We start from the raw sequence: 27509 nt of genomic DNA, 5'->3' as shown, positions 1-27509 counted from the left end.
TGTAATTTATATTAATATCTGCCTCCAAACCCTCCCCCCAAGCCCCCATTGCCAGACCGTGGGCAGGGAATGGCTGTTACATTGTTGTGTCGTATTCACCCAAGCACTTGGTACAGCACTCTGCACACAGTAAGTGCTCAATAAATATGATTGAGAGCCCTCTCCCAATTAAACCTAAGGATCTAGTTTTAGAAGCAGCATGTCCTGGTGGATAGAGTACGGACCTGAGAGTCAGGAGGATTAGAACTTGGCTGTACCTCTTTTGTTTGCTGTGAGACCTTAGGCAAGTCACTTAACTTCTCTGAGCTTCAGTTACCTCATTTAAAATGGGGATTAAGACTGTGAAGCCCCATGTGGCACATAGTAATGGCTTAATGAATGCCACAATTATCATTATTATCTCTATGATCCACCTTCCATTAACACGGTTCTCCCTGGGGCTAAAAGCTTTCCCACCCATCCCTGCCATAAATCGCTGATGGTTGAGCAGTTCTTTTCACTAGCAGAACGGCCTAGACTGAACGGTCAGGGGAGGAGGGGGGATAATAATAACAATAATAATAATAATAATGTTGGTATTTGTTAAGCGCTTACTATGTGCAGAGCACTGTTCTAAGCGCTGGGGTAGATACAGAGTAATCAGGTCGTCCCACGTGAGGCTCACAGTTAATCCCCATTTTACAGATGAGGTAACTGAGGCCCAGAGAAGTGAAGTGACTTGCCCACAGTCACACAGCTGACGAGTGGCAGAGCCGGGAGTCAAACTCATGACCTCTGACTCCGAAGTCCAGGCTCTTTCCACTGAGCCACGCTGCTTCCCATGGGATAAAACATGGATAAAACATGTGACATCCTTGGCCCTTGATTTGCAAGGCTGTTAGGACTGCCATTCTGTGGAATAAAAGAGTGAGGAAGGCCTAGGGGAGGGGAATTGGGAGGGGTCGTTGGAAACGACTCCGGTTGACGGGATCCTAGAATCAGCCTTGATTTCCTCTTGGAGGAAAGCTAGGAGGAAATTGGATTCAGCTGGTCCAGCCGATGGAACAAAAGGTCAAGTGAAGCAAATAGGTGCCTTTCAGTGACGGGTTTCATGGAATCACAGCCAAAATGGGATATGCTGTCTTTTATTAAATGATAGACATTTCTACTGAGGGGAGAAAGAAGGCGGTGATAATGCCACTAACTGTAGGAAAGAGAACCAGACCGAGGACCGATGGACTGTTTTAAACACCTTAGATCTTCCACTTGACTCTGCGGGTGCTCAGATGGGGTCTGAAAGAAAGATAAATGTGTAATAGCGAGAGAGCAAAGCAGAAGCTAACTGGATGATTGGTCGTGTCACTGAGGAGAGAGGTAAGTGGGCCTGACTCCCTCTTCACACACCTGTGTGCTGAATGGAATAATAATTATGGTATTTGTTAAGCACTTGCTATGTGCCAAGCACCGTTCTAAGTGCTGGGGTAGATAAAAGGTCATCGGGTTGTCCCATGTGAGGCTTAATCCCCATTTTACAGATAAAGTAACTGAGGAACTGCGAAGTGAAGTGGCTTGCCCAAGGTCACACAGCAGACAAGTAGTGGAGCCGGGATTAGAACCCATGTCCTCTGACTCCCAAGCCCAGGCATTTGCCTCCAAGCCACGCTGAAGGGAGAAGGGGTGCCCTTATGACACTGTCGTACCTGAGTTTGGGCACCTGTTTTTGGTGCCTCAGCTGCTGAAGAACACACAGTGGTCAAGTTTCATACTCGGAAGCCTTAGCGCTGGCATCGGAAAGTTCTGGAAAGGCAGAACCAGTGTCCCCCTCATTTAGTACTCCAATTAGAGGGGAGACCCTGCCTGTGAAACAGCATGGCTTAATGGTTAGAGCATGGTCCTGGGAGTCAGAAGGATCTGGGTTCTCATTCTAGCTCTGCCATGTGTCTGCTGTGTGACTTTGGGCAAGTTGCTTCACTTCTTTGGGCCTCAGTTACCTCATCTGTAAAATGGGATTAAGAGTGAGAGCTCCATGTGGGACAAGAGCTTTGTCCAACCTGATTTAACTTGTATCTCCTCCAGCGCTTAGAACAGTACTTGGCACATAATAAGACTTTAACAAGTACCACGATAATCATGATTGTCGTTGTTGTTGGCTGTGGGACTGCCTCCTCGATCACTTAGGCTCTGGATCTGCCATCGTGGTCTAGTGGAAAGAGCAAGGGCCTGGGATTCAGACAACCTGGATTCTAGTCCCACCTCCCCCATTTGCTGGCTGAGGGGACTCACTTCTGAGCTCGGGCTTGGGAGTGACAGGTCATGGGTTCTAATCCTGCAAGTCATTTAACTTCTTTGGGCAAGTCACTTAACTTCTCGGTGCCTCAGTTACCTCATCTGTAAAATGGGGATGAAGACTATGAGCCCCCCGTGGACACCCTAATTACCTTGTATTCATTCATTCAATAGTATTTATTGAGTGCTTACTATGTGCAGAGCACTGTACTAAGCGCTTGGGAAGTACAATTCAGCAACAGATAGAGACAATCCCTGCCACAAAGGGCTCACAGTTTAGAAGGGGGGAGGCAGACATCAGTACGAGTAAACGGGCATTAGTAGCATCACGATAGATAAATAGAATTATAGATACATACCCATCGCTAATAAAAATAGATATATAATTATAAATACGTACATATATATACACAAGTTCTGTGGGGCGGGGAGAAGGAGGTAGAACACTGTATCTACCCCAGCGTTTAGAACGGTGCTTGGCACATAGTAAGAGCTTAACAAATACCAGCATTATTATTATTCTCTGTGCCTGTTTCCTCAGCTGTTATAAAATGGTTATGAATCACTTATTCTCCCTCCCTCTCAGACTGAAAGCCATGTGGGATGGGAACTGTATATGACCTGATTATCTTGTTTCTACCTCAATGCTTAGTATTGTGCTTGGCACATAGTAAGCGCTTAACATACCATCATCATTATATATATTGTACATATATATAATATGTATATACTATATATATAGTACATTATGTAATATATTACCATCTCTCTTTAAAGCTGAGAAGCATCGTGGCCTAGTGGAAAGAGCACAGGCCTGGGAGTCAGAGCACCTAATACCTGCCTGCTGTGCGACCTTGGGCAAGCCACTTAACATCTCTGTGCCTCGGTTACATCATCCGTAAGGATTGAGACTGAGGCCCACATGGGACACGGACTGTGTCCAACCTGATTAATTCGTACCTACCCCAGCGTTTCGAACAGTGCCTGATACATATTATTGGATGCCATCTAGTTGTTTCCAGTTATAGCAAGTGTTTAATAAATACCTTTTTAAAAAAAAAATAAGCCAGGCTGATTAGGTTTGGAAAGGGGAAGAGCAGTGGGGGTGAGGGAAAACAGGGGTCGAGTTTAGTGGAAAGCAGCTGGAGATACGCACCGTCACCAAAGATATCCACGGAGGGGCCGACGGAGCCGGGCGGCAGGTTAACGGCTATCTTGTCCATCAGACGGAGTAAACTCTTCACTTCGCTTTCCATGTGCTCCACAGTTTTGTCCACTGTCTAATCAAGGAAAAGACATGAGGATAGAATCGAGAAGAACTCCAGTGGAAAACTGCACAAAGGTAGAAAACCTTGACAAAATCCACCTCTTTGTGGAGAAGCTGAAGACTAACTTCACTTTCTTTTTATGCTCCTTCCCTCTTGTGGCCTCTTACTGAAATGACAGATTTGACATTCTCTTTTATTTCCTTCGTATTTTGGTCCAGCCAACTAACCTGGCTGAAGAACTAAGACTGTTCTGGGGGGTTTTGTATTCTTTTTTATGGTACTTTAAGTGCTTACTATTTGCCAAGCACTATACTAAGCGCTGGGGTAGATACAAGATTATTTGATTGGACACAGTCCCTGTCCCACATGGTCGAAGTAGGAGGACTAGGATTTAATCCACATTTTACAGATAATAATAATAATGTTGGTATTTAAGCGTTTACTATGTGCAGAGCACTGTTCTAAGCACTGGGGTAGATACAGGGGAATGAGGTTGTCCCACGTGAGGCTCACAGTCTTCATCCCCATTTTCCAGATGAGGGAACTGAGACCCAGAGAAGTGAAATGACTTGCCCACAGTCACCCAGCTGACAAGGGGCAGAGTTGGGATTCGAACCCATGACCTCTGACTCCCGAGCCCGGGCTCTTTCCACTGAGCCAAGGTGAGGTGACAGACACAGAGAAGTTGTGACTTGCCCAGAGTCACACATCCATCGAGTGGCAGAGCTGGGAATAGAACTCAGGTCCTCTGACGCCCAGTTCTGTGCTCTTTCCACTACACTGCATTGCTTCCCCCCATCTTAGAAATAAATGTTTTGAAGGAGGTGATGCGGTGAGCTCACAACAAGCTGCCTTTTTAGTGACTCTTTGTGAACCCACAAACGACAAGAAGGAAGAGACTTGCGAAAGCACTGACGGGCTCTACCTGAGACAGGTGATTGTGGGCCTGTGGGAGAGGAACATGGAGGAAGGCGGGATTTTTCTCTCCCTTCCCTACCTGATAACGGGCTTGGACCAGTCGATGACTGCAACATAGAGCCACAGCTGGGACACCTAAGCCAGATAAAAGAAGGCCCCTTTGAATTGTAAAGGGGCACTTAGGGGCAGCAGCCAGAGTGGGCGGAGAAGCAAGCCTGCTGAGAGCAGCACTCGGAAGCAGAAAGAAGAAACGTCGGCAGAATGGGATCCCTTGACCATAGACTGGTATTGGACTCTTGGTGGAGTGAGTATGTTTGTGTCATTCTCTTGCATATTGGTAAAGCTAAGTGATAAAAAACTTCCCCCAGTAACCTTGGTGAACAGAGGGGTGGTTTGCAGCATGGCTTAGTGGAAAGAGCCTGGACCTGGGAGTCAGAGGTCGTGTGTTTTAATCCCGACTCCTCCACTCATCCCCTGTGTGAGTTTGGGTAAGTCGCTTAACTTCTCTGTGCCTCAGGTACCTCATCTGTTAAAGGGGGATTAAGGCTGTGAGCCCCATGTGGGACAACCTGATAACCTTGTATCTACCCCAGCACTTAGAACAGTGCTTGACACAAAGTAAGTGCTTAACACATACCGTCATTATTATTATTACTATATGTCACCGAGGCTCCCTGGACGGAAGGTCCTGGTTGGTATGAACCTGGGGCTCAAGACAGTATTTTTTTTTTTTCCTCCAGCTCATTCTGAACCACAGAGCCTAGGAAAGAATTCACATTCCATTTTAAGGTAGAACAACCCAGTTTCTGGATAAAGTTGAAGGATTGGGATGGGAGGGAGGTGACGGGATAAAGGTACGTCAGCTATTGCAGCTGCAAGAGTCACTCCGCTGCCATCCATGCTCAAGTAGCAGCAGCCCCGTCTCCTCACTCCATCTCTATCAGCTCAACCGTAGGGTCACTTCTGGAAAGCATTTGGGGTTGGTCAGTAGCACGTGATTCCACCCGTGTCCGGAATGTGTGGCCAGTACAGCCAGGGCTGTGGACCATGTAATCAGTCAATCAGTGGCATTTGTGAGCACTTTTGTTTTTTGTGGGGTGTTGGGAGTTGGTATTTAAGTGCCTATTATGTGCCAGGCACTGTACTAAGCCCTGGGATAGTTACAAGCTAATCAGGGTGGACACAGTCCAACATAGGGTTCACAGTCTTAATCCCAATTTTACAGATGAGGTAACTGAGGCACAGAGGAGTGATTTGCACAAGGTCACAGAGCAGACAAGTGGTAGAGCCAAGATTAGCGGCCAGGCCCTCCTGACTTCCAGGCCTGTGTTCCATCCACTAGGCCAAGCTGTTTCCTTTATTATTAATTAATGATGGTAGTTAAGCATTTACCATGTGCCAAGCACTGTTCTAAGTGCTGGGGTAGGTACAAGGAAATCAGGCTATGCCACGTGGCGCTGACAGTCTTAATACCCATTTTATAGGTGAGGTAACTGAGGCCCAGAGAAGTTAAGTGACTGGTCCAAAATCATGGAATGGGATTAGAACCCATGACCTCTGACTCCCAAGCCCATGCCCTTTCCACTAAGCCACGTGTGTTATGTGTAAAACACTCTATAAAACACTGAGGAGAGTACAATATAACAGAATTAGCAGACATTAACCACGCTTCCTGCTCCTTGAGCACTTTTTTGGTCCTTCACCGACATTACAAGGGTATTCTAGTGTTCTCTGCTGGACTTCAGTGACCTCATAGGGTCAGTAACCGTATCTGAAAAATACTTGGGAAAGGAGGTTCATTTCAATCAATCATTAGTGTTTAATGAGTTTGTTGTGAGCAGGGAAAGTGTCTGTTGTATTGTACTCACCCACGTGCTTTGTACAATACATAATAATGTTGGTATTTGTTAAACACGTACTATGTGCAGAGCACTGTTCTAAGCGCTGGGGTAGATACAGGGGAATCAGGTTGTCCCATGTGAGGCTCACGGTTAATCCCCATTTTACAGATGAGGTAACTGAGGCACAGAGAAGTTAAGTAACTTGCCCACGGTCACACAGCTGACAAGTGGCAGAGCGGAGATACGAACCCATGACCTCTGACTCCCAAGCCAGGGCTCTTTGTAAGCACTCACTAAATATGAATGAATGAGTGCGGCTTTTGTGCAGATCACCGCACTGAGTACTTGGAAGAGTTCGATCCAGTTGATAGACATGATCCCTGCCCTCAAGGAGCATTTGACTTTTATTCTTGGTGGATGGAGTTATGGAAGTTTAAGAGGGGGATAAAGGCTGAGAAGTCACAGAGGAGAGTGGTGAATAATTGTCCAGCGTGGTCTGGTGGATAGAGCACGGGCCTGGGACTCAGGACCTGGGTTCTAATCCTGGATCCGCCACTTGTCTGCCGGGTGAACTTGGGCAATTCACTTTACTTCTCTGTGCCTCAGGGACCTCATCTGTAAAATGGGGATTAAGACTGTGAGCCCCACTTGGGACAGGGACTGTGTCCAACCCAATTACCTACTATCACAGAGGTCCTTGCTGCTCAGAAGCGGCAGGCGGTGAAGCGGTCACTCATCTCAGTTTTCCTCATGGAAAAACTGAAGCCCGAGATTTCCTGCTGCCAACCTAATTAGAGGGAAGGGTCCTTCCTGCCTCCCCCTGCCTAGGGCTCCAACAGCTGTTATCAGATCTTCACTGTAGGGGAGAAGAACCCTAAATAGTCTTGGGTATTTTAATCATATTTAGCACTTACTGTGTGCAGAGCACTCTTCTAAGCACTTGGGAGAGTAATATTGATGTGGAATTTGTTAAGCACTTACTATGGGCCAGGCACTGAACTAAGCACTGGGGTGGATACAAACAAAATGGGTTGGACTCAGTCCCTGTTCTACATGGGGCTCACAGTCTTAACCCCCATTTTACAGATAAAGTAACTGAGGCACAGAGAAGTGAAGTGACTTGGTCAAGAAAAGACAAGTGGCAGAGCCAGAATTAAAACCCAGGTCTTTCTGACTCCCAAGCCCCTGCTTTATCCACTAGGCCATGCTGCTTCCCTGAGTACGATACAACAATAACAGGACATATTCCTTGCCCACAATGAGTTTACAGCCTAGAGGGGGAGACAGACATTGATATAAATAAATTACAGATAGGTACAGAAGTGTTGAAGGGGCTGAGGGTGGATGGGTGGTGAATAAAGGGAGCAAATCAGTGTGGCTTCAGAAAGGAGTGGGAGAAGGGATTAATCCGGCAAAGCCTCTTGAAAGAGATGTGCCTTCAATAAGGCTTTGAAAGTGGGGAAAATAATTGGCTGTTGGAAATGAAGAGGGAGGGCATTCCAGGCCAGAGGCAGGATGTGGGGAAGAGGTTGGTGGTGAGATAAAAGTAATAATAATAATAATAATGGTATCTGTTAGTGCTTACTATGTGTCAGGCACTGTACTATGTGGTGGGGTTGATATAAGCAAATTGGATTGGATACAGTCCCTTTGTCACATGTGGCTCAGTCTCAATCCCTATTTTACAGATGAGGTAACTGGAGCACAGTTAAGTGAAATGGCATGCCCAAGGTCACACAGCAGACAAGTGGCAGATCCAGGATTAGAACCCATGACCTTGTGACTCCCAGGCCTGTGCTCTATCCACTATCCCCAGACAGAGCACTGTAATAAGCACTTGGGAGAGTACAATAAAAACAGACATCCCCTGCCCACAACGAACTTACAGTCTAGGGGCCTCCCATTTACACGCACATCCTAGAGGAGCACAGAGCCGCCAACTCTCGTCACCATCTTTAATGGTATTTATTGAGCACCTACTATGAGCCGAGCACTGTGCTTAAAGCTTGGGCGATTACCAACTCTGTTGTATTCTAGACACATTCCCTGGCCACAATGAGCTTACAGTCCAGAGAGGGAAACAGACATTAACATAAATGAATTTTCCAGTCAGTCATGCCAAGTGACAGGCAGGCCTGCTCCCACTTCTTTGAAACCGTTAGTACAGTCCACTGCAGACGGTGTGTGCTCAGTAAACACCACTGACTGACTGAAGAATTGAGAGGGACTTGCCTTTCTGTGAGAAGTCAAGCTGAGAAGGCTGCTAAAGTCCAGACACAAGTATTATCAATTAAATAGTGGAGCTTCTGCTAAGTATCCCGTTCCAGATGGGCTCAGGTGTATTTGGGCTTTATGATGGGACACATTTTCCCTGGACTTCCTAAAACTCCAAAGTAGACTGTCTTGGGATTGAGCCCGGCTGAGTCAAGGTTACTCCAGAAAGAATTGCTGAGGGGATGAGTAGCCCATAAATATTGATAACGGCATCTGTTAAGTGCTTACTATGTGCCGGGCACTAGGATCATGTTGGAAGCAGTCCCTGTCACATAAGGACTCTCACTTTTAATGCCATTTTACAGTTGAGGAAACTGAAGCACAGAGAAGAATGTCACCCACCAGACAAATGGCAGAGCCCCTCTTCAAAGCCCTACGGAGAGCTCACCTCCTCCAAGAGGCCTTCCCAGAGTCCCCCCTTTTTCCTCTGCTCCCCCTCCCCTTCCCTCAGGACTGTACTCATTTGCATATATTATTTATTACCCTATTTATTTTGTTAATGCGATGTACATCCCCTTGATTCTATTTATCTTGATGTTGTCTTGTTTTTGTTTTGTTCTGTTTTGCTTTGCTGTCTGTCTCCCCCATTTAGACCGTGAGCCCGACACCGGGCAGGGATTGTCTGTCTCTGTTGCCAAATTGTACATTCCAAGCACTTAGTACAGCACTCTGCACGTAGAAAGTGTTCGATAAATACTATTGAATGAACCCAGGTCCTCTGACTGCCAAACCCATACTCTTTCCAGTAGGCCACGCTGCTTCTCCATACTGGACTGTGCTGCTTGAAGGTGAGGAGAGACGTGGTCTGCCAGATGTGAGAAAGATGGGAAGGTGGGAGCAATGTGGGAACGATGTATTTATTCAATCATATTTGAGTCCTTACTGTGTGCAGAGCACTGTATTAAGCACTTGGGAGAGTGCAGTTCAATGTACAATGAGCTTACAGTCTAGAGTGGGGGAGGCAGACTTTAATATAAATAAATTACAGACATGTACATAAGAAAAGCAGCGTGGCATTAGTGGATAGAGCACAGGCTTGGGAGTCAGAAGGATGTGGGTTCTAACCCACCTCTGCCACTAGTCTGATGTGTGACCTTAGGTAAGTCACCTCACTTCTCTGGGTCTGAGTAACCTCACCTCTAAAATGGAGATTGAGTGTGAGCCCATTGTAAAACAGGGACAGTGTTTAACCTGACTAGCTTGTATCTACCCCAGCACTTAGAACAGTGCTCGGTACAGAGTAAGTGCTTAACAAGTACAATAATAATAAGGGCCAGGGGGATGGGATGGGAGATGAACAAAGGAAGCAAACCAGGTAATACAAAAGGGAGTGGGAGAGGAGGAAAGGTGGGCTTAGTTCAGAAACGCCTCTTGGAGGAGATGGCCTTCAATAAGGCTTTGAAGGTGGGGAGAGTAATTGTCGGATTTGAGAAGGGAGGGACTTCCCGGCTACATGGAGGACGTGGACAAGTGGTCTTGGGAGTGATAGAGGAGATCGAAGTATAATGCATCCGTGGCAAGGAAGCCTGGGAAAACTTCTTTTCCTCAGTAATAACTTAAGCGCTTATTATAGGCGGAGCACTTTGCTAAACACTGGGATAGATGCAAATACAATCAGATCAGACAGAGTCCATCCTTCCTGTCCCACTCCATCCCCTCAGGGCCATTACCTCTTCGACCTTATCTAAGCGATGGTGCAGACTCTCGTGTTCCTTGTACCAGCCAGGCCTGGGCGTTCTTCCTTGGGAGGCCCTGTAGGGCTCTGCAGCTGTTGGGAGACATAAGCACGTTGGACAGTGTGTCCAGGTGAGTCGGACTTACCTCCCGTCAGGCAGAAATTAGGCTCCGTGACCTTTCATACTGTACCTCTATCTCATCGCCAACTTTTTTACACCCTCCCTCCTCAAATCAGACGATTCCTCTCCCCGCTTTCAAAGCCTTATCCCATCTCCTCCAAGAGGCCTTCCTTTCTTCTTCCACTCCCTTCTGCGTCTCCCCCACTTGCTCCCTTTATTCATCACACCCCCCCCCCCAAGCCCCACAGCTCTTACATACATATCTGTAATTTTATATTAGTCATGTTATTTATATTATGTCTCCCCCTCTAGACTATAAGCTCATTGTGGGCAGGGAATGTGTCTGTTTATTGTTATATTGTACTCTTTCAAGCACTGAGTGCAGTGGTCTTCATAAAGCAAGTGCTCAATAAATACAACTAAATGAATGACCCAAAGTTCTCAGAAGAGAGAGCTGGGGTTCTCTTCCCCACGTACTCGGAAGCAGGGGGAGCTCAGAAGCTCCGAATCTCTGCGCTAAAATGCTCAGAAGCAGGTCCCAGGCCACTGGTCATCTAGGCTTCTGGAAGAAAGCAAGCAGACCCCACTGCCCAGAAGAACAGTTCTGGGAAGCGAGGAGATGGTTAACTTCCAGATGAGCCGGAGAGCTGAGGTGGCATGAGGTCTGTGTGGGCTGGCTGCAGGCTGGGCATCCTTGGGGGCATGACCCTGCTGAGCATAGGTGACTTCTCCCAGAGCAGGTTGGTGCCCGGCTGCCGGGCTGGCCCTGAGCTCAAGGCTAATTATAAAAATGTTGGTATTAAGCGCTTACTATGTGCAGAGCACTGTTCTAAGTGCTGAGGTAGATACAGGGTCATCAGGTTGTCCCACATGTGGCTCACAGTCTTCATCCCCATTTTACAGATGAGGGAACTGAGGCACAGAGAAGTCAAGTGACTTGCCCACAGTCACACAGCTGACAAGTGGCAGAGCCGGGATTCGAACCCATGATCTCTGGCTCCCAAGCCCAGGTTCTTTCCACTGAGCCACGCTGCTTCTCTGATTATGCCCTGTAGTCCCCTCCAGGCATGATGTGGTACCAGTCTCAGTCTTTTTGGAACAAACCAACTAGCACTGAGGGGGCTAAATCCTCTTGGGGAAGGCCTCAGTTCTTTTGCACCAGATCTTTGCTAATAATGATGGGATTGGTTAAGCATTTACTATGTGCCAGGCACTGTACTAAGCACTGGGGTGAATACAAGAAAATTGGGTTGGACACAGTCCCTGGCCCGTGTGGGGTTCACAGTCTCAATCCCCATTTTACAGATGAAGTAACTGAAGCACAGAGAAGTGAAGCGATTTCCCAAGGTCACACAGCAGACAAGAGGAGGAGTTGAGATTAGAACCCAAGACTTTCTGAATCCCGGGCCCATGCTCTATCCACTATACTACGATGATGATACTTGTTTTAAGCCTTTATTTTGAGTTGAGGACTGCATTAAGTGCTGGAGTAGATACAAGATAATTCAGGTCGAACACAGTTCCTGTCCCACATGGGGGTCACAGTCTGATTTGAGAAAACAGGTATTGAATCCCCATTTTACAGATGTGGCAACTGAGGCACCGAGAGGTTAAGTGACTTGCCCAAGGTCACAGAGCAGATAAGTGGCAGGGTCAGAATTAGACTCCAGGTTCTCTGACCCTCAAACCCATGCTCTTTCCACTAGGCCGTGCTGCTGATTCCGAACTGTTGTCCCCAGAGAGGTGAAGGATCTGGAAACACAGTGCCCAAGCACTGTTTCCCCCGAGAAGAGTTTTTCTGAAATTAAGATAACAGCTCTATGGCATTGGATATGAAAAGAACAATTTTCACCTGGGCATCTACCGCTCTTTGGAATTGCTTCAACCTTTCCTGACTTTGTTTGGAAATATTCATTCCACAGTGACAATGGAAGCACTGAGTTAATCAGGATGAACGATGTTTACTGTTTGTTTCAGCCAATATGTAGATTGTCCAAGGCCAGAACTCCGTGAACCCAGGCCTCTCCCTAGCTCTGGGATAACCCCAGCAAAGTCCTCACATGCACGAGTGTCTCTATACGCTTGCGGTTTTGTATTCTACCCCCTTAAATATCTAATATGAAAAACTCCAGATCTATGGTAGAAACACATTTGTTCCCAGAAAATTCAGGAATAGAGCATGGCCCTGGGAATCAGAGGACCTGGCTTCTAATCCCAACTCCACCACTTGTCGGCTCTGTGACCTTTCTCAAGTTAATTCACTTCTCTGGGCCTCATTTTCCTCATCTGTAAAACCTGTTCTTCCTCTCCATTAGACAGTGATCCCTATGTGGGACAGGGACTGTGTCCAAACTCATTATCTTGTATCTTCCCCAGTGCTTGTAACCAAATAAATCCTTAACAAATAATATTATTATTTCCGGTAAGAGACTTTACCCTTTGGATTCTACCATTTGTTCCATCTGGCCCTTTTCTATTGCATTCCAGCAGAGGGGCTCAGAGCCCACCCGGTGGGTGGTCCTTGGGTGGGCAGAGACCAGAGATCCATCTGCGGGGGTGGGGGCCGAGATCCAAAGTAAACTCTTCAGCCCTTCCTGTTCTAATGGTGGGAGAGCTTGGGTGTGGAGATGAGAATTCAGCTTCCAGACTGACCTATTATGTAAAAGACCCTAATAAAAACTGTGGCATGTTATTAATAGTAATGGTATTTAAGTGCTTTCTATGTGCCAAGCACTGTTCTAAATCCTGGGGAAGACACAAGGTAATCAGGTTGTCCCACGTGGGGCTCACAATCTCAAACCCCATTTTACAGATTAAGTAATTGAGGCACAGTGAGGTGAAATGATTTGCCCAAGGCTATACAGCAGACAAGTGGCAGAGCTGGGTTTAGAACTCTTTCCACTGAGCCACGCTGCTTCTGATGTGACAAAGCAGTGTGCTAGGTGCCGGTTGAGATTGAGATTAGAGAAGCAGCGTGGCTCAGTGGAAAGAGCCTGGACTTGGGAGTCGGAGGTCATGGGTTCGAATTCCGGCTCCGCCACTTGGCAGCTGTGTGACTGTGGGCAAGTCACTTCACTTCTCTGTGTCTCAGTTACCTCCTCTGTAAAATGGGGATTAACTGTGAGCCTCATGTGGGACCACCTGATTATCCTGTATCTACCCCAGCGTTTAGAACAGTGCTCTGCACATAGTAAGCGCTTAACAAATACCAACATTATTATTGAGATTCAAGAAAATCAGATCAGCACTGCTTAGTACAGGGTTCTGCACACAATCAGTGCTTAATAAATAAGAATAAATGAATGGGATCTAACCAACCCCACTCTCAATTTCTCTAATTCCCCATGTTTTGGTCCAACTTCCTCTAGGGAGGAATTGCCATTTTCAACTCCACATTCTGTTCTCTTTGTTCTGGCATGAAATACAGTGGCCGCTATTCATGCTGGAGCAGTGCCTTGGGTGGAGCCGTCCTGTTTCTGTAACGAGAAAGAAATTCGGCTGGGGCGGAGGTCGGAGAATTGCTGACTGATTGTGTCACTGAGGAGTGCCATCTGAAATACACTGTGGGTCTTTTAGAGCTATAGAACACACATGCTTTGTAGAGAACATAACTTCCCTGTGCCTCAGTTACTTCATCTGTAAAATGGAAGTTAAGACTGTGAGCCCCAACTGAGACAGCCCGATTGATTACCTTGTATCAACCCTTCTGCTTAGAACAGTGCTTGGCATAAGTGACTAAGTGATGATTAATAATAGTATTTAAGCACTTACTATGTGCCCAGTACTGTTCTAAGCACTAGGGTTTTAATCAAGTTGTCATTCATTCATTCAATCATATTTATTGAGTGGTTACTGTGTGCAGAACTTTGAATTAAGCACTTGGAAAATACAGTTTGGCAACAGATATAGACAATTCTTACCCAACAACAGGCTCACAGTCTAGAAGGGGGAGACAGACAACAAAAAAAAAGTAGACAGGCATCAATAGCATCAAAATAGATAAACAGAATTATAGAAATACACATTACTAAAATGAATTGGATAATGAATATATGCAAATATACACAAGTGCTGTGGGACAGAGAAGGGGGTAGAGCAGAGGGAGGGAGTAGGGACGATGAGGGGAGGAGGAGCAGAGGAAAAGGGGGGGCTCAGTCTTGGAAGGCCACCTGGAGAAGGTGAGCTCTTGGTAGAGCTTTGAAGTGTGCTAGTTTGGCAGATGTGAGGAGGGAGGGCGTTGGAGGCCAGAGGTAGGGCGTGGGCCGGGGGTCGACGGCGGGACAGGTGAGAACGAGACACAGTGAGGAGGTTAGCGGCAAAGGAGCACAGTGTGTGGGCTGGGATGTTAAAGGAGAGAAGGGAGGTGAGGTAGGAGGAGGCAAGGTGATGGAGAGCTTTGAAGCCAATAGTGCGGAGTTTTTGCTTCATGCGAAGGTTGTTAGGCAAACACTGGAGATTTTTAAGGAGGCGGTGTCATGCCCAGAGCGTTTCTGCAGCAAGATTATCCGGGCAGCAGAGTGAAGTATGAACTGAAGTCGGGGGGAGACCGGACGTTGGGAGATCAGAAAGGGTGCTGATGCAGTAATCCAGTCGGGTTATGATGAGAGATCGTACCAACAAGGTAGCGGTTTGGATGGAGAGGAAAGGGTGGATCTTGGCAGTGTTGCGAAGGTGAGACCGGCAGGTTTCGGTGACAGATTGGATGTGTGGGGAGAATGAGAGAACGGAGTCAACTCACAGTCTTAATCCCCATTTTACAGACGAGGTAAATAAGGTCCAAAGAAGTTAAGTGCTTGCCCAAGGTCACACAGACAAGTGGCGGAGCTGGGATTAGAACCCACATCCTCTGACTCCCAAGCCTGCGCTTTTTCCACTAAGCCACGCTGCTTCTCTTCACAAATACCAAAATTATTACTACTATTATTGTTACATGCCCATACATACAATAGTCCCCTGGAAACAGTTGGAGACCTAGGTTTCAAGCATGTCCCTTACTTTCTCCCTAAAACAACTTTTGCTTTAAAGAAAAAGGGGTGCGTTTAAGGAAGAGATCCCCAGGCAAATACTCACGTGGAAGAGCAGGAGGAGAGAAGCTAATCTTTCAACCTAGATCCCTAACGTTGTCCCAGTATTGAGTGCTTAGTACAGTGCTCTGCATCCAGTGAGCATAAAATAAAGATCATTGATTATCCATAAATGTAATGTACTGAGCTACCCAATACCAAAAAGCCCCTTACACTGTAAGCATCCATGAGGGAAAGGGACTCTGACAAACTTTATTGTATCTATATCTACTCCAACACTTAGTACAACGATTTAGCATAAACTAAATGAGAAGCTGCAGGGCCTAGTGGAAAGAGCACGGGCTTGGGAGTCAGAGGACCTGAGTTCATTCATTCAATCATATTTATTGGGCATTTACTGCCTGCAGAATACTCTACTAAGCACTCGGGAGAGTATAATACAACAATAAACCGACACATTCCCTACCCACAATGAGCTTGCAGTCTAGAACGGGGGGAGAAAGGCAAAAATATAAAAAAAAAATTACAGATATGTACCTAAGTGCAGTGGGGGTGGGAGGGAGGAAGAACAGGGGGAGTTAGGGCGATGCAGAAGGGAGTGGGAGAAGAGGAAACGGGGGGCTTAGGGAAGCTCTCCTGGAGGAGATGTGCCTTCAGTAAGCTCTGAAGCAGGGAGAGTAATTGTCTGATGAATTTGAGGAGAGAGGGTATTCCAGGCCTGAGGTAGGACGTGGGCCAGAGGTTAGCGGCGAGACAGGCGAGATGGAGGCACAATGAGAAGGTTAGTATTACAGAAGCAAAGTGTGTGCGCTGGGTAATAGTAGAAAAAAAGCAAGGTGAGGTAGGAGGGGGCAAGGTGATGGAGTTCATTCATTCATTCATTCAATAGTATTTATTGAGCGCTTACTATGTGCAGAGCACTGTACTAAGCGCTTGGGATGAACAAGTCGGCAACAGATAGAGACAGTCCCTGCCGTTTGACGGGCTTACGGTCTAATCGGGGGAGACGGACAGACAAGAACAATGGCACTAAACAGCGTCGAGGGGAAGAACATCTCGTAAAAACCGATGGCAACTAAATAGAATCGAGGCGATGTACAATTCATTAACAAAATAAATAGGGTAACGAAAATATATACAGTTGAGCGGACGAGTACAGTGCTGTGGGGAAGGGAAGGGAGAGGTGGAGGAGCAGAGGGAAAAGGGGAAAATGAGGCTTTAGCTGCGGAGAGGTAAAGGGGGGATGGCAGAGGGAGTAGAGCGGGAAGAGGAGCTCAGTCTGGGAACGCCTCTCGGAGGAGGTGATTTTTAAGTAAGGTTTTGAAGAGGGAAAGAGAATCAGTTTGGCGGAGGTGAGGAGGGAGGGCGTTCCGGGACCGCGGGAGGACGTGACCCGGGGGTCGACGGCGGGATGGGCGAGACCGAGGGACGGCGAGGAGGTGGGCGGCGGAGGAGCGGAGCGTGCGGGGTGGGCGGTAGAAAGAGAGAAGGGAGGAGAGGTAGGAAGGGGCTTTAAAGCCAATGGTGAGGAGTTTCTGTTTGATATGGAGGTGGATGGGCAACCACAGGAGTTTTTTGAGAAGGGGGGGCGGTGACGTCCTGAAAGTTTCTGTAGAAAAATGAACTGAGCAGCAGCAGAGTGAACTATGGACTGGGGTGAGGAGAGAAAGGAAGCTGCGAGGTCAACAAGGAGGCTGATACAGTAACCCAGACAGGATAGGATGAGTAATTGCATTAATGTGGTAGCCGTTTGGATGGAGAGGAAAGGGCAAATTTTAGCGACGCTGTGAAGGTGGGACTGACAGGATTTAGTGGTGGATTGAATATACGGGTTGAATTAGAGAGAGGAGTCAAAGATAACGCCAAGGTTATGGGCTTGTAAAACAGGAAGGTTGGTGGTGCTGACTACAGTGATGGGAAAGTCAGGTGGAGGCCAGGGTTCTAATCCCCACTCTGCTACTTGTAACCTTGGGCAAAACATTAACTTCTCTTTGCCTCAGTTACTTCATCTCTAAAATGGGAATTAATACTGTAAGCCTCATGTGGTACATGGACTGTGCTCAACGTGATTAGCTTGTATCGTGCCGCGTATAGTGCCTGGCACATAGTAAGAGCTTACAGATATCATTACGATACCATTGCAAGTACCACAGTTTTTATTATAAATTATTAACAATGATAATAAAAGGCAGATGCATCCAAGTACAACTAGCAGAAGTCTCTTTTCACCCATCCACCCACACTCCCTGTCATTCTCTTGCCTTCCAGCCTCTGCCACTGACAACAGGAACTTAAACCACAGTAGCTAAAAATACAAATCCATGCCGGGTCAGATCTGTAGATCTCACGCTTCACTCTTCTGACTCCTTCTATGCCAACTGAGAGATCTGCTTTTATTTCCCCGAAAATGAAGCCAGATTTGATTGACAGAAACTTTGGAGTATAAAAGAAAAAGAGTCGGTTTTCCAACCCATCGATCGTTTGTATTTCTTGAGCTCTTACTGTGTGAGGAGTACTGTGCTAAGCACTTTGAAGAGTAAAATAAAACAGATGTTTACCTGTACCCATCATATCCTTAGAACTCCAAATAAGCACACCAAAACCATCAGAGTCAAGCCTATAATGAGAAGTAGTGTTGCCTAGTGGAAAGAGCCTGGTCCTTGGAAGAGCCTTGGTCTGGGTTCTCATCCTAGCTCCTCCACTTGCCTGCTGTGAGACCTTGGGCAAGTCACTTCACTTCTCCGTGCCTCAGTTTCTTCACATCCAAAGTGGGAATTTGATACCTGTTCTTTCTCCTGCCTAAATGGTGAGCCACCTGTGGGACAGGGACTGTGTCCTACCTGATTATCTTATGCGTGGCTCAGCGGAAAGAGCCCGGGCTTGGGAGTCAGAGGTTGTGAGTTCTAATCCCGGCTCCGCCTCTGGTCCGCTGTGTGACCTTGGGCAAGTCACTTAACTTCTCTACGCCTCAGTTACTTCATCTGTAAAAATGGGGATTAAAAGAAAATGTGCTCCCCACGTGGGACAACCTGATGACCCCGTATCTCCCCCAGCGCTTAGAACAGTGCCCGGCACATAGTAAGGGCTTAACAAATACCAATATTATTATTATATCTACCTCAGAGCTAGGCACCTAGTAGGAGCATGAGACATATCACAATTAATATTATCCCCCCAACTTTTATCGGGAAAAAAATCACAGACATAATTTGTTATCCTCCTCGAAGGCCCCTGAGTGGAACGATAAATGACTTGGAAAGAAAGGTGGAAGACTCAGGTCAATCAGTCAATCAATCATATTTATTGAGTGTTTACTGTGTGCAGGGCACGCTTGGGAGGGTACAACACGACACTATGACAGACACATTCCCTGCCCATCATGAGCTTACAGTCCAGAGGGGGAGATAGACATTAATATAAATACATAAATTACAGATATATACATAAGTGCTGGGGGGGAGCTGGAGTCTGGTGGGTGGTGAATGATGAACAAGTCAAGGTGATGCAGAAGGGAGTGGGAGAAGAGGAAAGGAGGGCTTAGTCAGGGAAGGCCTCTTGGAGGGGATGTGCCCTCGGTAAGGCTCTGAAGGTGGAGAGTAATTGTCTGTCGGATATGAAAAGAGAGGGCTTTCTAGGCCAGAGGCAGGATGTGGGCGAGAGGTCAGCATCGAGGCACAGAGAATAGTAGATCTGCAAGGGCCTGAAATTCTACAGTCATTCATCCATTCATTCAATCGTGTTTATTGAGAGCTTACTGCGTGCAGAGCACTATACTAAGCACTGCTTGGGAAATACAATTCAGCAGTAATAATCATGTTGGCATTTGTTAAGCGCTTACCATGTGCAAAGCACTGTTCTAAGTGCTGGGGACGATACAAGGTGATCAGCTTGTCCCATGTGGGGCTCACAGTCTTAATCCTCATTTTACAGATGAGGTAACTGAGGCCCAGAGAAGTGAAGTGACTTGCCCACAGTCACACAGCGGACAAGCGGCCGAGCCGGGATTTGAACCCATGATCTCTGACTCCCCAGCCCGTGCTCTTTCCACTGAGCCACGCTGCTTTGCAATAGAGAATCCCTGCCTGAAGCGAGTTTATAATCCATCCATCGATCAATCATATTTATTGAGTGTTTACCGTGTAGAAGGCACTGTACTAAGTGCTGAGGAGACTACAGCACAACAGTATAACAGACACATTCCCTGCCCACAGTGAGCTTACAGTCTAGAGTGTACAGTCTAGAGGGTTCCTTTTGGGAGAAAGCATTCTCAACCAGCTGAAAGATTGCAACCTGCAGTTAAATGTCTAGGAGCACAATTGCTCTCAAATCTACTTTCAGAGAAGCAGCGTGGCTCAGTGGAAAGAGCCCGGGCTTGGGAGTCGGAGGTCATGGGTTCGACTCCCGGCTCTGCCACTTGTCAGCTGTGTGACTGTGGGCAAGTCACTTCACTTCTCTGTGCCTCAGTTACCTCATCTGTAAAATGGGGATAAACTGTGAGCCTCACGTGGGACAATCCATTACCCTGTATCTCCCCCAGCGCTTAGAACAGTGCTCTGCACATAGAAAGCGCTTAACAAATACCAACATTATTATTATTACTTTCAGATTATCTGTTGCACTGTTTCGTCTCTAAAAGAGAGCAGACTTTCCACTGCTAGTATCTCTAAACACAAAGTGGAATCGCACTGAAATACTAGCCGTGGAAACGTTTAGGAGCATCACCATTTGGGTTTCCGAAATGTCTCCCTCCAAGGATGTCTATATCTTTAATAGAGGGTTACAGTAAGGGGTTACAATAATATTAATAATAACTGTGGTATTTGTTAAGCGCTTACTAGGTGCCACCCCCTGTATTGTGGACTGCGGATAGATACAAGATCATCAGGTCAGACACAGTCCCTGTCAAACAGAGTGGCTATTGAAGAGCAGCATGGCTCAGTGGAAAGAGCTCGGGCTTGGGAGTCAGAGGTCATGGGTTCGAATCCCGGCTCCGCCCGCTTGTCAGCTGTGTGACTTTGGGCAAGTCACTTCATTTCTCTGTGCTTCAGTTACCTCATATGTAAAATGGGGATTAGGACATTGAGCCCCACGTGACAACCTGATTAACTTGTATCAGCCCAGTGTTTAGAACAGTGCTTGGCACATAGTAAGCACTTAACAAATACCATTATTAGATAGCAGCGTGGCTTAGTGGAAAGAGCCCGGGCTTGCGAGTCAGAGGTCGTGAGTTCGGATCCCAGCTCCACCACTTGTCAGCTGTGTGACTCTGGGACAGCCTGATAACCTTGGATCTAACCCAGCGCTAAGAACAGTGCTTGGCACATAGTAAGCTCTTAACAAATACCAGTATTATTTTTCCAATTGTATTTTGCAAGCGCTTAGGACAGTGCTCTAAGTGCTCAATAAATACAATTGAATGAATAAATGAATGGGACTCGCAAACTAAGTAGGAAGGAGTAGGATTTAATCTCCATTTTACAGATGTGATAACTGGGGGCCAGAGACCTTAAGTGACTCGCTCAAGGCTCACAGCAGGCAAGTGGTACAGCAGAAGGGAGTGGGAGAAGAGGAAAGGAGGGATTAGTCCGAGAAGGTCTCTTGAAGGAGATGTGCCTTCAGTAAAGCTTTAAAGCGAGGGAGAGTCAGTCTGTCAGATATGAGGAGGGAGGGCGTTCCAGGCCAGAGGCAGGATAGGGGCGAGAGGTCAGTGGCGAGATAGGTGAGATTGAGGCACAGGGAGAAGGTTAGCATTAGAGGAGTGAAGTGTGTGGGCTGGGTTGTACTAGTAGAGTAGCAAAGTGAGGTAAGAAAGGACAAGCTGATGACCACATTAAGTTACACATTATGTCGGTCATGGGTTCAAAACCCGGCTCAGCCACCTGTCAGCTGTGTGACTTTGGACAAGACACTTCACTTCTCTGGGCCTCAGTTCCGTCCTCTGTAAAAAGGGGATTAAGATTGTGAGCCCCATGGGGGACAACCTGATCACCTAGTATCCTCTCCAGGGCTTAGAACAGTGCTCTGCACATAGTAAGCGCTTAACAACTGCCATCATCATCATTACACTAGCAGCCAAATGTCTGAAACTGGCCCTACTCAACACTAATCAGCTCCCTCTGCAAGAGCACCTGATTATAACTTTGGTCCTTGTTTAGTACATACTATGTACCAAGTACTGTGCTAGGCACCGGGGTAGATGCAGGATAATCAGGTCAGACACAGTCCCTGTCCCACAGGGGGCTCACAGTTTAAGGGGGAGGGAGAACAGGTACAGAATCCCCATTTTACTTGGCTGAGGAAACTGCGGCCCAGAACAGTTAAGTGACTTGCTTAAGGCCCCGCAGCAGGCAACTGGTGGAGTTGGGATTAGAACCCCGGTCCTCCGACTCCCAATTTGGGGCTCTTTCCACTAAACCATGCTCCCAAGAAGGAGAGAGTTAAGTGTGAGGATTGTTCACCTAGCATTTGGACAGAGAATAAAGAACCAGTAGAATTTAGCACTTCCTTGGGGCAGGTACAACTACAGCTAAAATGAAGAGGGCAGGAGCACTAAAAATAATAATAATAATAATAATAACCGGTTAAGTATTTACTATGTCCCCTCACAGGATCATACCTGGAGAGTATCCGGTACTCTACCAATCTCAACTACGGGGGCAGGCAGAGTCGAGCAGAGGCCTACCCATTCCATTCCTAGCTTGGGCAGTGGCTAGTGAAGGGAAGGCAATCTGCTACAAGTCAAAAGTCACTTGTGCTGGGCAGCAGCAGCAAGGGAGAGAGTCAGGGGCGGAGACTCAAATTTAGTCGGTGAAAGAAGGCAACGCTAAACCACTTCTGGATTTTTACCAGGAAAACTCAATGGATACACTACCAGAACGATTGCAGATGGAGGTGGGGCCTTCTGGGAGAGATGACTTGGCTTAAAGCAAGGCAAGACTTACTATGTGCTAAGGACTGTGCTAAAGATTGAGATACGTACAAAATAATCAGGTCGGGCATGGTCCCTGTCCCACACTGGGCAGATACTGAATCCCTATTTTACCGATGAGAAAACGGAGGCACAGAGAAGTTAAGCGACATGCCCAAGGTCACACAGCGGGCAGTAGGGCGAGTATTAGAACCCAGATCCTTTGATTCCCAGGCCTGTGCTCTTTTCACTAGGCCAAGTTGCTTCTTTATAAAAGCACCACTGGTTCCCATGGAGACCGGATGGTTATTAGCTAATCTCTTCAAATGGCTCTGTCTTATCTGAGCGGTTATGACTTATGAAAGCTTTTGTTTGGTTTGGCTCCTGTAAGAATGGTGGGCTAGCAGGTTAGATCCTGGGCGGGAAGTCTGTAGCCTGACATCCAAGTCCCATCTCTAAATCACTGGGCAACCTGCAGCAAGTCACTTAACCTCTCTGTACTAATTTCCTCTATCCGTACAATGGGAATCATTTTTATTTCCCTCTCTTCCCTCAAAGAGAGACCATAATAATTAAATGAGATGGATGAGAGAGTGCTTTTGGATGCTTAGGAAGAAGGAGGCCCTGGGAGTGCAAGGAAGTACTATTATTACTATTATTATTGTTTTGCCTTTTGTGGGTAGAGGAAGGATCTGGAAAATCCTTGGGTAACTGGGAGAGCAGTGGTGAGAGAAGAATCCAAGTGTGCTTTAAAGGCTTTGAAACTGCCATCACCTCATTCCAAGAGTCCCTGGAGAGGTCAAAGTTCCCAGCATTTTCTGCTTCTGCTCCTCTAGAGACTAGGAGATTCAAAGAACAGCCGAAGTGGTTAGCAGCTAGTGAGATGAAACTTCCGGGACCACTTGTATTCCAAACCCCTTGTTTCCCTGGAAAAGAAATTTCCCTCGGGAATCTCCCACCTTCATTAACTTGACCATCATCCCTATTATCATAAGCACTGATTCATGCTTGCCTAAGTTCAGGAAAATACAAAATAAGTCAGTCACTTTTAACCCCCCTACCCCAGACAGAGGTTTGCCATGGAGCCAGTAGGGAGAGAGTGAGAGAAGACTTTTGGAGAGAATTGTTTTGGCCCTGAAGACTTAGACTCGGTCCTTCCCCTGGAACATTTTTTTCCCCTTCCCACTCTATCCTAACAAATAGCCATGAGTTTCACTGCAGAAAGTCAAAACCGTGCAGCCGTGAAGTCTCCAAATTCTGACCTCAATCAAGATGACTAGAACAGAATTGGGGGAGGTGTTGAATTCTGAGTGGGATGGGGGGACCGAATACAGTCTGATGACTATGAGGGTTTTAAAGAGGATCATTTGGGTTATAACAGCAACAGACAAATCTGAGCCAGCCAAACGCCAGTGTCCTGGGCAAATAAATACAGAAGCAGCGTGAGAAGCAGCGTGAGAAGCAGCGTGGCTCACTGGAAAGAGCACGGGCTTTGGAGTCAGAGGTTATGGGTTCGAACTCCGGCTCTGCCACTTGCCAGCTGTGTGACTTTGGGCAAGTCACTTAACTTCTCGGTGCCTCAGTTCCCTCATCTGTAAAATGGGGATTAAGACTGTGAGCCCCACGTGGGACAACCTGATTCCCCTGTGTCTACCCCAGCGCTTAGAACAGTGCTCGGCACATAGTAAGCGCTTAACAAATACCAACATTATTAAATACACCTGGAATCACTTTTATTGCAGAAGGGGTGGCACAGCTGTGCTTTTAAAAAAAATAAATAAATTCAAACTTCCACACTTTAAAAAATAATTCAGAGAAAAAACTTGTTTTCAGAGGCTAGGAAAAAAAGAGTACTTGAGAAAAGATGAAGAATCAAACAGCTTTCTCCATTTAGGGATTCAGTCATTCAATCAATCATATTTATTGAGTGCTTACTGTGTGCAGAGCACTGTACTAAGCACTTGGAAAGCACAGTTTGGCAACAAATAGAAGTTCACGGTCTAGAAGTCTACAATTTTGTAACCGAATTGTACATTCCAAGTACTCAGTACAGTGCTCTGCCCGCAGTAAGCGCTCAATAAATACGATTGAACGAATGGAGGAGGGGAGACAGGGATCTGACTAGGACCACTATGGGACTGAGCTGGAATCAAGGCAGCCTTAGGCAAGGATGCCTTGGGCGAAGTTCCTGATTTAGGGCACAAGCGAGACGCCGCTGGGGTTACAGCTGTGTTTGGCTGATACAAGGTCCCCACTTATTCCACCAGGATCATCCTGAAAAAAAGAGATCAAGTGCCAAAACAGCTTCAGAGGACAGCCAGGCTTTTTCCAAAAGTTTGCGTGTATGGCATGGGCTGTGATGACGCTATGTGTAAGCTTCCAGTTTCTGGACCGTGGTTACTTTTCAAAACAGCCCACAAGCACGCACACTTTTTCCATTCCCTCCTTTTTAAAAAAAAAAAATGACAGAATTCATTCTTGTCCGCTACCCCTATCTCAAAGAAGCCCCAACTCCCCAAAACCTCTAGGGTCAGAGGATCTATCGCCACTCAGAACTAGCTAGTTTCTCTAACATGCCTCAGTCTGAACTTGGGGGCATTTGAAAATCACTCACCGGAGAAGCCGTTCTTCTGGATCACTAAGATGCAAGCCAGAGCCCAGACGAAATGCATGGCTGCCCCTCCCCAACCCGCTGGGAATCGGAGATGCTCTCGAGTCCGAGATACGAGTAGAAGAGAACAAGTCCTTCCTCTGCTATAGAATCCCCGCTCTGGGCTTTTATGAAGAGGCTCAGTGAGAGCGCAGAGAGGAAATACTCCAAGCCTGAGCCAAAATTCTTAGGCTGCTCTCTCTCTCCTGGCTCCCAGGGAAAACATGCACACGCACACACTTGCACACAAGCACATATTCTTCAAACTTCACAAAGCTTCCAATTACTCCAACGGGCTGGCTGGCTGGGGTCCAAACTTCCAAACCTCTCTTCTGGACGAAGCAGAAATTAAACAGGGGATTATAACTACATCCCATTATAACTACTTCCCATAAATGTAGTTATAACTATAACTACATCCCAGAAAGGTCCAAGGATAGAGTAAACATAAAGGTAACTGTGGATAATGAGTGTTTATGTTTTTTTAATATTTATTGAGAGCTTACTATATACTAAACACTGGGGTAAAATACAAGCTAGTCATGTTGGACAAAATCCAGATTCCCCCATGGGGCTCACAGTCCCAATCCTCATCTTACTACTACTCCAGAGAAGTGAAGCGACTCACCCAAGGTCACCCAGCAGACACGTGGCAGAGCCTGGATTAGAACCCAGGACCTCTCAGGACGGCACTCTATCCACTAGGCCACTCTGCTTCCCTATAAAGTGTGGTCCAAGGTGTTTAACGAGAGCACGGTGAGAATGTGGAAGTCTCTTTCAGGGAAGGCGGGGAGGGGAGCGATAGCCATCTCTGAAATTTAAGGATCGGTTTATTTGCCCTGCCTCAGAGTACCGATTGTTTAAAAACCCGCTAAGGTATTTAAAAGCAAAGAACAAACTTCACTTATTCTCCCTTTAGACTCTAAAGTGGGCAGTGGACTTGCCTACCAACTCCATCGTATCGTAAGTGTTCGATCGCCTTGTCTTATGCCGTCGAGTCGTCTCTGACCCGTTGCGACGCCATGGACACATCTCTCCCAGAACGCCCCACCTCCATCTGCAGTTGCTCCGGTAGTGTAACCATCGAGTTTTCTTGGTCAAAACGTGGAGGTGTTCAGTAAGTGCCATTTATTTTCAGTGACTTTCAGGCTGTTGAATCTGTCATTGTCAGAGCATGGATGATGCGTGGTGCTCAGCTGGATAATCACTCCAGCAATCAATTATTTAATTTAAATTTAATTTAATCAACCAATGGTTATTTACTGGGCACTCTCTGGGTGGAGAGCACTTGGGAGAGTAGAGTAGAGTTGGTAGAAAAGATCCCTGTCCTCAAGTAATTTACTATCTAGTGGGGGAGACAGGCAAAAATATAAATTATAGGTAAGGGAGAAGCAATAGGTTATAATAATATAAGGATATGTACTCATTTCCTCTGAGCCCTCAACTCTCTCCCTCCATTTCGGTGTTGAAATTGCATTTGAATTTCTATCCTTCTTTCACCCCACGGTAAGCAGCATGGCCTAGTGGCAGGAGCTCAGGCTTGGGAGTCAGAGGTTGTGGGTTCTAATCCTGACTCTGCCACTTGTCTGCTGTGTGACCTTGGGCACGTCACTTCACTTCTCTGTGCCTCAGTTACCTCATCTGGTAAACAAGGATTGAAACTGTGAGTCCCACGTGGGACAACCTGATTACTTTGTACCTATCCCAGCACTTAGAACAATGCTTGACACATAGTAAGCGCTTAACAGATATCATTATTATTATTACTTATGTACATATCTGTAATTTATTTATATTAATGTCTGTCTCCCCCTCTATACTGTGAGTTCCTTGTGAGCAGGGAATGAGTCTACCAACTCTGTTATAGCGTACTTTCCCAAGTGCTTAGTACAGTGTTCTGTTCACAGTATGTGCTCAGTAAATATGACTGAATGACTGATTGAAGTTCAGTGGGGATGGGGTGAGTTGCAAAGTGCTTAGGGATATGGACTTGATAATAATAATAATAATTTTGGACTTTGTTAAGCTCTTACTATGTGTCAAGCACTGTTCTAAGCGCTGGGTAGATACAAGGTAAGTAGGTTGTCCCACATGAGGCTCACAATCTTAATCCCCACTTTACAGATGAGGTAACCGAGGCACAGAGGAATTAATAATAATAATAATAATAATAATGTTGGTATTTGTTAAGCGCTTACTATGTGCCGAGCACTGTTCTAAGCGCTGGGGTAGACACAGGGGAATCAGGTTGTCCCACGTGGGGCTCACAGTCTTAATCCCCATTTTACAGATGAGGGAACTGAGGCACCGAGAAGTTAAGTGACTTGCCCAAAGTCACACAGCTGGCAAGTGGCAGAGCCGGGGTTCGAACCCATGACCTCTCACTCCAAAGCCCGTGCTCTTTCCAGTGAGCCACGCTGCTTCTATAAGTGACTTGCCCAAAGTCACACAGGGATTAGAACCCACAACCTCTGACTCCCAAGCCACTGAGCCACGCTGCTTCCCTGTGAAAGCCTTACGGGTCACATCGTTGGAGTGAGGTGCCTTTTTTCATACATATTCCAGA

General features: G+C 46.6%; 1 protein-coding gene across 2 annotated transcripts; it reads right to left on the bottom strand.

Annotated features, from left to right (window-relative positions):
• Nucleotides 1–1108: 1108 nt before the first annotated feature.
• Nucleotides 1109–25111, bottom strand: PLAC9 (placenta associated 9). Of its 2 annotated transcripts, none has more exons than XM_029058971.2 (4): nucleotides 24908–25099; nucleotides 10237–10334; nucleotides 3422–3545; nucleotides 1109–1272 (listed from the first exon to the last, which is right to left on the bottom strand). In XM_029058971.2, exons 1-4 carry the CDS (start codon nucleotides 24963–24965, stop codon nucleotides 1262–1264), a joined length of 291 nt encoding a protein of 96 aa, XP_028914804.1. In that variant the 5' UTR covers nucleotides 24966–25099; the 3' UTR covers nucleotides 1109–1261. The 2 variants fall into 2 exon arrangements, with proteins under 2 accessions (XP_028914804.1, XP_028914803.1); XM_029058970.2 differs by lacking the exon at nucleotides 1109–1272 and adding an exon at nucleotides 1718–1776 and having other exon boundaries at nucleotides 24908–25111.
• Nucleotides 25112–27509: the final 2398 nt, after the last annotated feature.

The sequence above is a fragment of the Ornithorhynchus anatinus genome, chromosome 3, assembly GCF_004115215.2.
Source record: "Ornithorhynchus anatinus isolate Pmale09 chromosome 3, mOrnAna1.pri.v4, whole genome shotgun sequence".
Classification (NCBI taxonomy): Eukaryota; Metazoa; Chordata; class Mammalia; order Monotremata; family Ornithorhynchidae; genus Ornithorhynchus; species Ornithorhynchus anatinus.
This window is presented reverse-complemented; position numbering and strand designations above follow the sequence as displayed.